The 13,145-nt window shown below is 37.1% G+C and overlaps 1 protein-coding gene across 1 annotated transcript in view; it reads left to right on the forward strand.

Moving 5' to 3' along the window:
* The window catches only part of SLC17A8 (solute carrier family 17 member 8), a gene marked incomplete at both ends in the record, with an annotated part of 28,394 nt that extends 18,329 nt beyond the window's left edge, over positions 1 to 10,065 (forward strand). Inside the window, 7 exons of the mRNA XM_084287716.1 lie at positions 1,441 to 1,527; positions 2,297 to 2,436; positions 4,063 to 4,212; positions 6,001 to 6,133; positions 7,474 to 7,584; positions 8,944 to 9,071; positions 9,727 to 10,065. Of these exons, the coding sequence (XP_084143842.1) occupies positions 1,441 to 1,527; positions 2,297 to 2,436; positions 4,063 to 4,212; positions 6,001 to 6,133; positions 7,474 to 7,584; positions 8,944 to 9,071; positions 9,727 to 10,065 (1,088 nt within the window). The remainder of the gene's footprint in view (positions 1 to 1,440; positions 1,528 to 2,296; positions 2,437 to 4,062; positions 4,213 to 6,000; positions 6,134 to 7,473; positions 7,585 to 8,943; positions 9,072 to 9,726) is intronic.
* Positions 10,066 to 13,145: the final 3,080 nt, after the last annotated feature.

Raw genomic sequence — 13,145 nt, forward strand, 5'->3', positions numbered from 1 at the left:
TAAATGTCTGTTAGAGATAATATTCAATAGAAAATGAAAGAGTCGCAGGAAAAACTGCAACTGTCCATTAGCAGTGGAACTGGAAGACTTGGGAAAATACAGCATTAAAATACACGTGGAATGATAAAAAGAAGAGTAAAATGTGAAAAAAAGCCTTCTTTAATACTGTGGGAATTTTATTTTTCTACACATAACTCCAGGATATAGTGATTATTTAGGGGTTTCAAATTACTGCATAAGAACAGACCAAAAAAAACCCGCCACCCTCAATGGTGAATTCCTAGCACTGGGTAGAGAAAGATCCTCTTTGCAGCTCAGTACCCGTTTTAGTTGCTACAGAGCACCAATTCTTACACTTGAAAGGTGAAGAGGAACAATGAAAAAATTAGGAACACATTCCCTGATTATCTATTTTCTTGCCTGGGGCTTTGCTACTGCTGCAAGAACACTGACTTACACAGAGACAAAGGAGAAGGGTCACTTCTGATTGCAGAGAAGTATTTGCTGAAGAACAGAGTGAGGTGTTCCTCTGCATTTGCCAGCAGTTTTAGGTTAAAGGTGTTCATTAACAAAGCATGTAATAATGTCAAAAACACAACTATCTGATTCTCTGGAATAATTCAAAGCAATACATCTCATATGTGAAGCCACTGACATTGTTTTGAACTGAAATCAAATATCCAGATTACATAAATTCACATTTGGATCTTCATGGAAATTCCTTGCCAAGCATTTAAATACTCAGCACTTTCTGCAAGTCACTCAGCAATATGTTTCACCAGTTTTACATATTTCCCAATCTGAAAAGCTTGGCACAGCCCACTTTTTTTTCTTTTTTTTTTTTTTTTTTCTTTTTTTTTCTCCTGACAATATTTGGCTATATATTCCAGCTGTTTGTCCATGCTGCCTACATGAACTAAACATGGTTAAACAGACTCAGGGTTGGTCTGAATGCTCCCGCCACTCATGGTGCTTGTTGGGTGGAGGGGCTAGAGCCACAATACAAGCTTCTCAGCATCTCTGCAGCCATCAGGATTTCTGGACACCAAGACGGCTTTTGAAACTTGGGCCTCTGGCTTCTCTGGACTTTATCTTCTATGCCTCAGGATTAGGAGGGACTTCCCTCTTCAGCTCACAAAACTTATACCTGAATGGTTGTATGCTGATTGTGTCAGCTTTGTGAATCCCATTTACCCACTTCAAGGGCACAGCCCTTCTAGCTGCAAAATGATCCCACCCCACTGAGGGTGCCTTTCTCACCATCCCAAGCAAAATTTCCCATTTCTATGACATATCCTAGCATGTATGTTCACAAAATGCTGCTCAAACAGACGCATCCCTCCAGTTCTGCCTCTGTGTGCACCTGCCTATACTGACTATAGTGAAGACTGGGCTCATCTATCATTGCTGACATGTTTTCTTCACTCTTTTTCTCCCCAGGGTCTTATGCAGGTGCAGTGGTCGCCATGCCATTGGCAGGTGTGCTAGTACAATATATAGGATGGTCATCAGTCTTTTATATTTATGGTGAGTTGCTTAACATAAAGGATCTCTGCTCCTAGACTGGTACTGCCAGCAGTTTTAAGTCTGTGTAACAGGTGTGAATCAAAGTCGTTCTGGGGAGTGGTTACAAATGGGTCTTCCACTTCATTCTCGACTTACTGCAGCTTTTAAAACTTTTGTTTTATAATCTGTTGTATTGTGTTTTAAAATTCTAAAGGCCAAACTACAGCCCATGGTCACCCAGTGACAGGACTGGATGCAGTTGTGCAGGTTGCTCCATAGCACAAACACTCAAGTGTTACATGTCCCAGAGCACACACTACAGCGCATGGGGCAGCATGTGCTGCCAGTGGGGAGCCTAATGTCTCTGAAACCTTCTGCTCTGAGAAATCTGCCCCATGTGGCTGAGTCGGGTTTTCTCTGTCTTCTCTGTAGACGCAGAATGCACCATAAGATTTGCCATTGAAATCTGATTGTGAAGTCCTTGTACACAGAGTGTGACCATGTTAAAATGAGTCTGTTTTTTTCCTTCTCCTGGTCCCACATGAAACTTTGCTTCTGCCTTTTCTCTGTTCCACATGTGCCATGTCATACGAGTGACAGAATACTCAAATGCTTTGCAAACAGGCATACAATATACAGAGTTGGGAATCATTTTTTCTTCCTTCTCTGAGCATATTTTCTATGCAGACTTGGTTTAATTGGCTTTTGAAACAAACTTCAATACATATAGATATTGAAGTATGGCTTTATTGGTTTTTAAAACCAAGCTTTGCTTTTCCTGCCTCTCCAGGAATGTTTGGGATAGTTTGGTACTTGTTTTGGCTGCTTCATGCCTATGAGAGCCCTGCTGCACATCCAACAATAACCAGTGAAGAAAGAATATATATAGAAACAAGTATTGGAGAAGGAGCTAGCCTAGCTAGTGCAAACGTAAGTAAAAAAAAAAAAAAAAAAAAATCTTTTTAGTGGCTTGTTATAATTTATGAGCACTTTGCACAATGTTAGCATATAATGGGATGGATATCGTCAGCTTCATAAGAACAGCAAAGCTATTTGTGTTGATGTTTAGAGGCTTTTCATCTTATGAAATTTTCAGGATCAAGCTCATGCAGCTGGACAAGTTCAGCAACAGGCAAAACATGTTGTGCTGTTTCGTCTCTTGACTTATAGAGCACCCCCACTCTGGGGAGGGGAAATGAGTGGGGAGAGCAGGGAACAACACACTCTGATCTCCTGATCTTGAGTTTGATAAAAACAAACAAACAAAAAAAACTTTATGGAAATATCCAGCTGCCTTTTGGGTTCCTGCCAAGGATGACCGAAATTCTGAGAGCTCAGGCGAGGATTTCTGCCCTGCTCTCTCTCACAGTACCTCAGTGCATTATTTTAAGACTTCTCTCTCCAAGAAGATCCTGGAAGATCCTGCCAACTTAAAAGCAAAATCCTATTTTCCTATCACACTTCTCTCCATTTGTTTAGGTTACACTTTTTTTGCTAGATGTGAAAGCCAAAGATATTTCTTGATACATTTTTCCTTCTTGGCTTTTAGTCTTGAACATTATGAAAAAAAAAATAACTCCAAACTCTTTCCTGTACATGTTTTGGATAACAACCTTGGTGAAAGTATAAAGTATCAGACTCCTTTTGGGCATGCTCCTGAAAATTGGCTGAAGTTACTCAGGCCTTGTTCGGAGACACACACACTTGTTTCCAGTCATGCTTTTGCTCTTGCTGTACAGTGATTTTACTGCAGAGGACACTAGTAGCACCATCATGTGTTCACACATGCCTGCAGGCATACTGTTGCTTGTAGAACACTACAATTTTAATGAAAGGTGAATACTAATGTATATTGCCACAGTTACTTGGTTTACCTTATGGTTTCAATTCTATTTCAAGTGGATAGGGATCTGAAGTGTTTTATTTTATTTTATTTTATTTTATTTTATTTTATTTTATTTTATTTTATTTTATTTTATTTTATTTTATTTTATTTTATTTTATTTTATTATTTATTTTCCTGCTGTATGGAACACTGAAGCATAAATAGAAAGTGGAAACACCAAAAAGAAGTTATATAAATTAAATTCCCTGCCACAGATTTTTTTTGCTGAATGAAATGAATTAGGTTGAAGTTGCCTGCTGCTGCACTACCAGTTGTTTTTTTTAGCTTGGAAAAGCTAAACTTTTTTCATAATTCCTTTGCTGAAACCTCATCATGTCAAAATGTTGGGAACAGCACAATATTTTCTCTAGTTTACGTTGACTCTGATTGATCCTGTTATCCCAGCAACAGGATTTCAGAAGATCATTTGTAATTTCAGCAAACAACAATAATAGTAAAGTAGTCATCCTAAAAATCTTATCTATTCCAAGAAAGTTTCTCTGCCTCTCTTTTGCCACTAATTCAGGACATATCCTTTTATCCACTTACATTGTAAATTGGATGAAATATAATGGATAGTCCTGATAATAAAAGATACTCATCTCTTCATTCTGCCTTCTGCCTACTCAAAAATGCCTTTGTTGTTGTTGTCGTTGTTTTGTTTTTCCTAGAAATTTAGTACTCCCTGGAAAAGATTTTTCACTTCAATGCCAGTTTATGCAATCATTGTGGCAAACTTTTGCAGAAGCTGGACCTTCTATTTGCTCCTTATAAGTCAGCCTGCTTACTTTGAAGAAGTCTTTGGATTTGCAATAAGCAAGGTAAACATCTGAGATGAATCAGTGACCTTTAGACCCCACCTCAGGAGATGCAGAGTGCTGAAGATCTCCAGATCCCTCTTGAGCAATTTCAGTAGATTATTCCTAGTAGCTGGGATGGCATACTTTTACTGACCTGATAGATATGAAATCTTGTTAGCATCAAATTCTTAGCAAAAAGAAAGAACTGGAAAGTTACTTTCATTGATAAAAAAGAAACACATCATGAAAAACACCAGGTAAGTAAAGAGAAATGCACATTTTGTTTAGTGTTACTTGCCAGGCAACTTTTATCCTCCTTTTCTTTGTTTTTGATTACATTTCATTGACAATCAGGGGTCAAATTCTGCATGGATTGATATTGCCTGCCACTTCATTAAAGACAGTGTTCCTATACTACCTCTTCAGAGCTTGAATAAGGAATGAAAAATGATTGTTCCAGAAAAGTTTTTCCAACTTTCCTTTAAAAAAACCTACTGGCTGTGTTATAAATTATTTCAATATAGCACTATATTGGTTCAATATAACAATAAATTATTTATTCAGAGCAATGATGCTCTGAATGGCCAGGTGCAACACTAGTATGAAGAAAAGGGCTATTGAGACAAAATGGGTTTGTTTATTCTGAATTCCCTTTCATAAATGCTAGTGTTCACTAATTAAAAACTAATGTAAAACTGACTCAGTGTCAGTATAAGGAGGCTATACATCCTAGAAAATAAACTCAAACTTCCCACTAAATTACTTCTTCAAAGAAAAACCTCTAGATGATGACATGCTGGCCACTAAATTTTTGCAAAACAACGTCTTTTGATGTATATGGGATAAGTACCAGAGCTAACAGTAAAAGTAAGAATCCTTTGCTAGAAAATGAGAGAAGATGAACAACAATAGGCCCTAATCTCACAAGAGTAGAAGAACATGCATGACTTCAAAAGTATGCTTAATTATTTGTAAAATTATTTAATATTTTTGTGTTTTATGTTGAATATTCATTTGTTGCCTACACAATGTGGAGGTGCTACCTTCATTAAAATAGTGACAGCTAACAGAGAGAGATTTGTTATGCAGAAAGGTGTTCTTTAAGAACATGAATAATAAAAATATATAAAAGCAGTTCAAAACTGAGGCAGAACAGTCTAACATAGAACACATACGGAAGGGTTTTCTGGTATCTACAAAAGAAAATGTTAACAGTTCTCTATGCAAGTCTTTACTGCAATCACTGGAAAGCAGGGATAGTGCATGATATTTCTAAGGTGAGATTCTCACTTGTACTCTGGCTTCTCCTCCTGGGCCATGAGGAGACATTCACACCACCCTGCTTTGAGCATCTAACTAGCTAAATTAAACCAGACTTGTGCTCTTTTGCTGGTCGTTGGAAAGAGGAAAAACTACTTTGGAGCACCAGCTCCAGACTTTTTAGACAGAGTTCTCTTCTTTCTTTTTATTATAGCTTGGGTCCTTTCCTTGTGCCCCTTGCATAGGCACAAGGACTCAGAGCTGGAAAATACCTGGGAGAAAAGCTGGTACTGCCTGGATGGGAGCATGATGGAGTCTCTCAAGCCCCTAGAAACCCTTAAAGCTGGGATAAAGGTAGCCTAAGTTCACCCAGGTTTTGTTTGCAGGTCCTGTTGGAGGAAGGGTCCATAATCCACACAAAGATGCATTCTAAAAATGTGTCTAAGGGTGGGGAGAAAAACGTGAAGAAAAGAGAAACAGTTCTTGATCTTTTCCTCCTAAATCCTGAGGAAGTATATGAACACTAGGCACTCATTTGTCTAATTGCAGGTTGGCCTTTTGTCTGCAGTTCCCCACATGGTCATGACAATCATCGTACCCATTGGAGGGCAGCTAGCTGACTTCTTACGGAGCAGGAAGATTTTAACCACTACCACTGTAAGGAAGGTCATGAATTGTGGAGGTACTGCTGGATTCTGAAAATACAATATTATAGTTGTGTGCTTCAACTGATGCAGATATCATAGTTTGGTCCACATTTTATTGTAATTAGAGAAAAAATTCTAGTTTACTTTTGCAGTTGATTAATCTGAAACATTTAATGGAGAGCTGATGTTAGATGTCCTCATGCTGTAAATCCTTACTCATCAGGCACATCCTTTTAAAAAGGGAGGAGGCAATATGCATTGTTAATAATTAGAAAGGCAATAAGGACTCACTCAGATGAGATTCTGATAGCATAGGTCTCATTCTGCAAATTTGTATCGACTAAGCTAGCCATGTCCTGTGGTGCTGGAGAGACCCCTTCCCAGTGGATACAGCTTTGCATTAACTGGCTGTGTTCCTGTGTGCTACTTCCAGCAGAGTCCACTGACAAATTTAGGCTGGAGATGTCATGTAAAAGAAAAGTGGGGGATGGACTGACTCATTTTTACTCAGCACAAAATAATTTATTTCTAGATCAGTCACTAGAACTGAAATATCAATGACATCTGCATGTAACTGGGATATACTAAATTAGAGCAAAAATTTGAAGCCAGATAGCCTGTGGAGTTATGCTCCTCTGCCAGATCCTGGCTTACATTATTTATGGATGGCACAGGCTGCCTGAAATAGAGATGCCTGCAGTTAGAGATGCCACACAGTTTGGCAATATATCTTCACAAAGGATTCTCATTTTCTCATTATTCATTGTATTTTCAGGGAGTACTTTCAGCGTCATTCAAAAAAATAAACAGAAGGATCATAATACATATTAGAAAATGATAATTTCCAGTAATGCCAAAGACTAGAAGTTGCCTGTGACACCCAGGCATGTCCTATTGTTTTGATGAAACACTTATCTGAAAAATACTCCTTTGTTCCATCTGCCAAGAACTTGTCACATCACTACAGCCATAAGAAATTGAAGGAAAAATGTATTTTTCTCCGTACCCTGTTATGTGTTTTATTCTGTGAATTTTACAGTGCTTTTCACAGAATCACTTTTTCATCGTTTCTCTCTACTGCTCGATGAATTAAATTCCCCTGTTCCTTGGGTCATTTATACAACAACAGGGAGTAAAAAGTATATTCTGAACAACAACAAAAAAAAAAATTAAAATGTCCTGCAAGTATATTCTCCACAATAAATATTTAAATGTTCCTGCGAATCCACAAGGCTGACAAGTATGTTCAAGAATAGCTTTAAGATATGACATAACTTTGAGTCATATTAAGCTACTATTTTGGCTAGACCTTAATGGTATCTCTGTGACTAATAGCAATTAGAATGTAATTTATTCCCATGTGTTTAATTTGAAGGCTTTGGAATGGAAGCAACCTTGCTTTTGGTTGTTGGTTATTCTCATACAAAAGGCATGGCTATTTCCTTTCTGGTGTTAGCAGTAGGTTTCAGTGGCTTTGCAATTTCAGGTAAGAATAATCTTACTATTGATTTTATTATTAATAATAAAAGTGATGTTACTGTTGTCACTATCATAATTTCTATTATTTTGTTTCCTCTTAGCATGGCTGTTTATGGCGTATTCCCTACTATTTCCTAGATCAGGAATAATTTATTTCTGTATCTATGAAACATGTTGCATGTAGAACATGAATCTTTGAAAGAACCTGCTCTATATTGTCTCCATTTTACAACAGCTTTGTGCTGTTTGGTTTCTAATGCCTATTTATGGTGTTGGACACCTCTTATCCTTCCATAAAGGGTATCTTTTACAAGAGGGAGAAAGAATTACTCTGGAATTAATAGTTACTCAAAGGGTATTGGTTGCAACCCCATGGCCAACTGTAGCTGCCAGTTTGTTCTTTCTAGGCCTGTTCCATCTCTGTTGTGTCCTATAACCACCCCTTCTCTAGAACAGCTGTTTCTGCCAGTTGCATGGGGCTTGCCAGTCTCAGACTGACTTTGAATTAAAAATAACATAACTCTTATGAAAATGGAAGCCCACTAGCTTGAAAATGACAAGGAGATGGACCTACTGAATAAAACTGACCAGCAAAATAACTGCTGGTCTTCAGTCTTAGCTTACACAAATGGGAAATAGTTGTGCTACTCAGTTATGAGGTTTATGCTTGGCAGGCCATTTCTATCAATCAGTTTTTAATGTAGAATTTTCCCAGCATGCAGCTTTTTACTGTACTTAATCACACGAATCTGGAATTCATCACCCTTTCCTGTGATCATCCATGGTTCATATGACTAATTTTCATTACCTAAAGCACGATTATTATCTGAGCTGATTTTCACTCTTTGTTTTTATTTCTTAATGAAATATTTACCCAGAAGATACGCTATGGTTAGGGTAATTAATTTTCTTACTGTTTTATATCCTGATTTTGTTGTTGGCCTTTTGTTTGTTTGTTTCAGTATGTTGTTAAAATATTCTTTAAGGAATAGGAAAATATGTTTAAAAACACTACTACATAAATAAAAACTTTTTAAAAACATCAGACAAACAAACATCAGACCTTCACTCCCTAATTGAAAATGTTTGCTGAGTGCATTGTTTCAGTATGAAATGGGACTTCCCACTACCAAGAAGCAAGAACAAGCTATATTTTCTACACAACATGGTCCCCATAGGTGAAGAAAAAAGGGTGTTTGAAAAAGGTTAAAGAGTTACAACATATCTTCCATCTTTATCATTAAGAAAATACTACCCTTCTTATATGTGTTTTCCTACTTGTTTCAGGCTTGTTCAGCCAGCATGGCTGGAGAAAACCCTGCTGGCTTGGTTGCACAAAGTTGACTATTTCTCTTACATGTTGTAGGATTCAACGTGAATCACTTGGACATAGCCCCACGTTACGCCAGCATTCTGATGGGGATCTCCAATGGTGTGGGGACACTGTCAGGCATGGTGTGCCCACTCATTGTTGGTGCAATGACAAAACATAAGGTAACAATTCTCCATGTCTTCTAGGAAGGATTACATTATACAGCAAAAGTTAAGACATTTCAAAGCTTCCTGGGAACTCCATTTCATCATCAATCTCTGCAGCTTCTTTCTGTTGTTGTTTGTTTATTTTAAAAGTCCACTTCTACAACAGTACAGGGGCCAGATTCTCAGCTATTAAAAACTAACTATCTGTGTAGGGAGATATTATTTTATACCACCTCAGGCTGAGTCTCTGCAATGTATCTATTCTACTAGGAAATGATTACGGGGCTGACTTGGGAAACTCCTCTGCAATGCAACTCTGGTAGGGTTCCTAAGCAATCACTGATTTGTGATTAAGATTAACTGAGTTGTTAGTAAGAGCTCAGCTTTTCCAACTCCATGAATGTTTCACATTGCAGAGAGAACTTTCACTGTAGTAAAAAGTATGCAAACAAAAACCAAAATAACAGAACCCAACATTTTGCTATTGTATTAGCCATTATTATGAAATAAAAAATCTTCACAATACACCCCATGTTTTTTTTCTATTTGTAACATCGGGAATCAAACAATGATCACAGTCATTGTTCAGTATGTGCTAATTCATGGTCTAATTCACACATTAATATTTCTTTTTACTGCAAACTTAATGAGACCTGCACTGTTCTTTCAGACGCGTGAAGAATGGCAAAACGTCTTTCTGATTGCAGCCTTGGTGCATTACAGTGGAGTGATATTCTATGCTATCTTTGCTTCTGGGGAGAAGCAGGAATGGGCTGACCCTGAAAATCTCAATGAAGAGAAATGTGGCATAATTGATCAAGATGAACTGGCTGAAGAAACTGAGATGAACAATGAAACTTTTGTAAGTCCAAAGAAAATGTATGGTGCTACCAATCAAAACAGTGAAGTACAGAGAAGGGAATGGAGAAAACAAAAGCAAATAACTCAAGATATGGAAGAACAGACTTCTTACCATTATGAAAATGGAAATTTTCAAGATTTGTCATAGTACTTGAAATTGTAAGGTTTATATAGCAGCTACTCCCATCTCCCCTTCTGCCTAGCTGCCCCAAATCATCTGGTATCCATATGTATTTTCTTAGTCAATTGTGTAAAATTGGCATTGTGGCCAGACACAAGGAGTGGTTATTCCATTCTATCAGTATGGAAGATATCTAACAGTGGCACTGAGAGAAGTGACACTAGGTCTTCACTCTGCCACTGGATCTGTTTGGGAGAAGCTCCTGTGCCTGGTAGGAAATGAACAGCCCTGATAAAGGTCCTGCCTGGTGGAAGCCTATGACTGTGGGAGCAATGAGTGCCCTCACTTTCTCAACTGAATAGAGAAAGGACAAGGTCATATCAAACGGTGGATCCACAGTGATATATATGTGGTTGCTGGGGCTCTAGCAGTGTAAGAGTCTGCCCTGAGGGACCCTGTTTTGCCTTTTTAGGATTCTTGTTGGTTGGTATTTGAGCTGCTTAACCCATGTCAAACTGCAAGCTCATGCTAAAAGATCAAAGTGGAGGGAAAAAAGGATTTATGACATGAGACTCTAATTAATTACTAATAGTCACTCAACAACAGGAAGAGGAACATATAACAAAGATGGCACAGTATTGCTTCAACAGTTCCTTTAAATTGATCATCAGACTGCTTTATATGGATAGTCCACAGGGTATGGATAAGGAGATAAAATGCATACTTGTGAGATTTGTCCCCCTCCAAAGATTTTGTGCCAGCATGAAATAATTTTGAATACAAAATCATCATTAGTGATGCGATATTATTAATCCTTATGAAAGGAAATCATCATCCTGCTGGGATTAGGTTTCTCATTCAATTCATTATTGTGAAGTAATTTAAATATATTTTTCTAGTATTATAATGATAGAGTTCCTGATGTCAACCCCAACAATCTTCATTTAGGCAAATGGGCTTACACAAGTAAAGTCTTCAGTTCTGGATCTATGACTTTTTCTTCATCTATGCCACAGTCTCACTGTTGCTACAAATGAAGCACTGTACCATCTAAGAGTTAACAGAATTTCTGTGTCTGAAAGTAATTTTATTTTGCTATAGGTATATGGTTTACAATATAAAGTGGCTTTAGCATTTTCCTACAAGTTTTAGAATCAACCAGTGGAGCATGCTGTGTCATCATAAACAGTTAGCTGCAACTCAGAGACCCATTGTGGCTTTAATATTCATTTCAGAATGGAGAATTTTAGTAATATATGATTTAAATTGTCTTATCTTATTATTATTGCCTCATTAAATCAAGTGAAAGCGATCTTGTCTAGTCTATGATGTGCTTTGTTATATTTCATTATTATTGTTCTTATGTACCGTATACAGCCACTGTGATGCACACAAGATGAGAACATTTCTAATACTCATTTTGCTGTTTTGTTGAAGCACAATTGAATACCATGAGTGGAAGTACACTTGTACATTCATTTGAATCTGTGGATGATTTATATTCCCTACAAATGTAACTAAACACGGAGAGTAGGAAGTTAGCAAATTCTCTTTATATGTCACTGGTTCATTTCCTACCCAGCACAATCCAATCTACAACAGTATATATGGATAAGTAAAGTGAGGTGAAGGCACATCTAATGTCATTTTAGTGAGGATTTTTAATTGGTATTATCAGATAATTTAATTATATGAGCATTGTTATAGAACAGTGCAATCCTACCTCAACACAATGCAGTTTATTAATAAGCCTCTTCATATATAAGTATAGATATTTATTCAAAAATTTACACTTCAGTTTAGACTGGAGTTGTTTATTTTACTACTTGCTTTTAGAACAGATACAGGAAAATATAATCTTTCTTGCAGGTGATAGTCAACATTTGGGGATTTAAGTGGCAGGAGGTGGACAAATGCTCTCACCAGTATATCAGAAAACCTGGATCAGCTGATGTCAAACTAAGTTGCAACATCCATCACATCTTGTGATAGAAAGAAGGCCACTTCTTCACATATGCACAAAACAGACAGCTTCTGCTTCCTTCTTCAATCATGTAGTATGCACATAGTTACTACAGGAGCTCTTTATCTGGAAAACAGCATTATGAAAGGACTTAATATAAGAATCTATCTATAATCTGGCAGAGAGGAAAGTGGAAGAGAATCAACTAGCTTTAGTAACAGAAGACCACACAATGATTTTTCAACTAATAAAGAGGGCAAATGCTACTGTTTCACTTAAAGGAACACAAAGAGAGTGAATGTTTTTATTACGACAAAGAATTACAAACATCCTGAAAATTTCAGAAATAGCCAAACACAAGAGCTCAGTTGCCTCTGTGGTCAGTGTAGCTGCTATTTCTTGCTGACATACATGTAGGTATGCATCACAGCTGTCAGAAGTGACACTTGGTACGGTGTGGAAGAATCGTTTCATATCCACAAACAGACTACTCTGTTTTAGTTCAGAAAATAACTTCATTGAACAGTTGAATATTATTTAAAACCTTGAAAGAAACGGTTCAAAAATTTTTGAACAAGCTTTTGCATATAAGCACTCTATTTTCTAAACGTAACTTCCACAGGCACAATATTATGTCCGAGAAGCTGAATTTATATTTACATACTGCAAAGCTTTTCCAGGTAATCACATTCAGATATTTGGGCTTTCTCCCTTTCCTTTTCATCTGCTTTAAAATTTTCTGTTGTATTGCATAAACTGTAAACACCAGCACTGGTTGGAGTTACTTTTCTTTCCTGGAAATCTTTGTTACTTAATCAACTGTTTGATCTACTTCATAGCTTCCACATTACTATATGACCAAGAATGATGCCAATTTATTGAGATTAAATAGGCTTCATAACTCCAGGATTGCTGGATCTCTTTATCTGCAATCTGCTTCAAGAGTCTTCTCTTGTGGGATCTGAGAGAACACAGTCACTAAGGGTGTTTCTGCTAAAACTACCTTCTTAAAATATGTTAGAATTTGAAACATTTAAAGAATCAGGAAAACAACTGACATAACCCTAACCTAACACCTAAAAAGTTGCAGCTAATGGATGCAAATAACCCAAATGGTGTTTTCTGAGAAATATTATTTTTTATT

The sequence above is a fragment of the Netta rufina genome, assembly GCF_964035555.1.
Source record: "Netta rufina genome assembly, chromosome: 1".
NCBI lineage: Eukaryota > Metazoa > Chordata > Aves > Anseriformes > Anatidae > Netta > Netta rufina.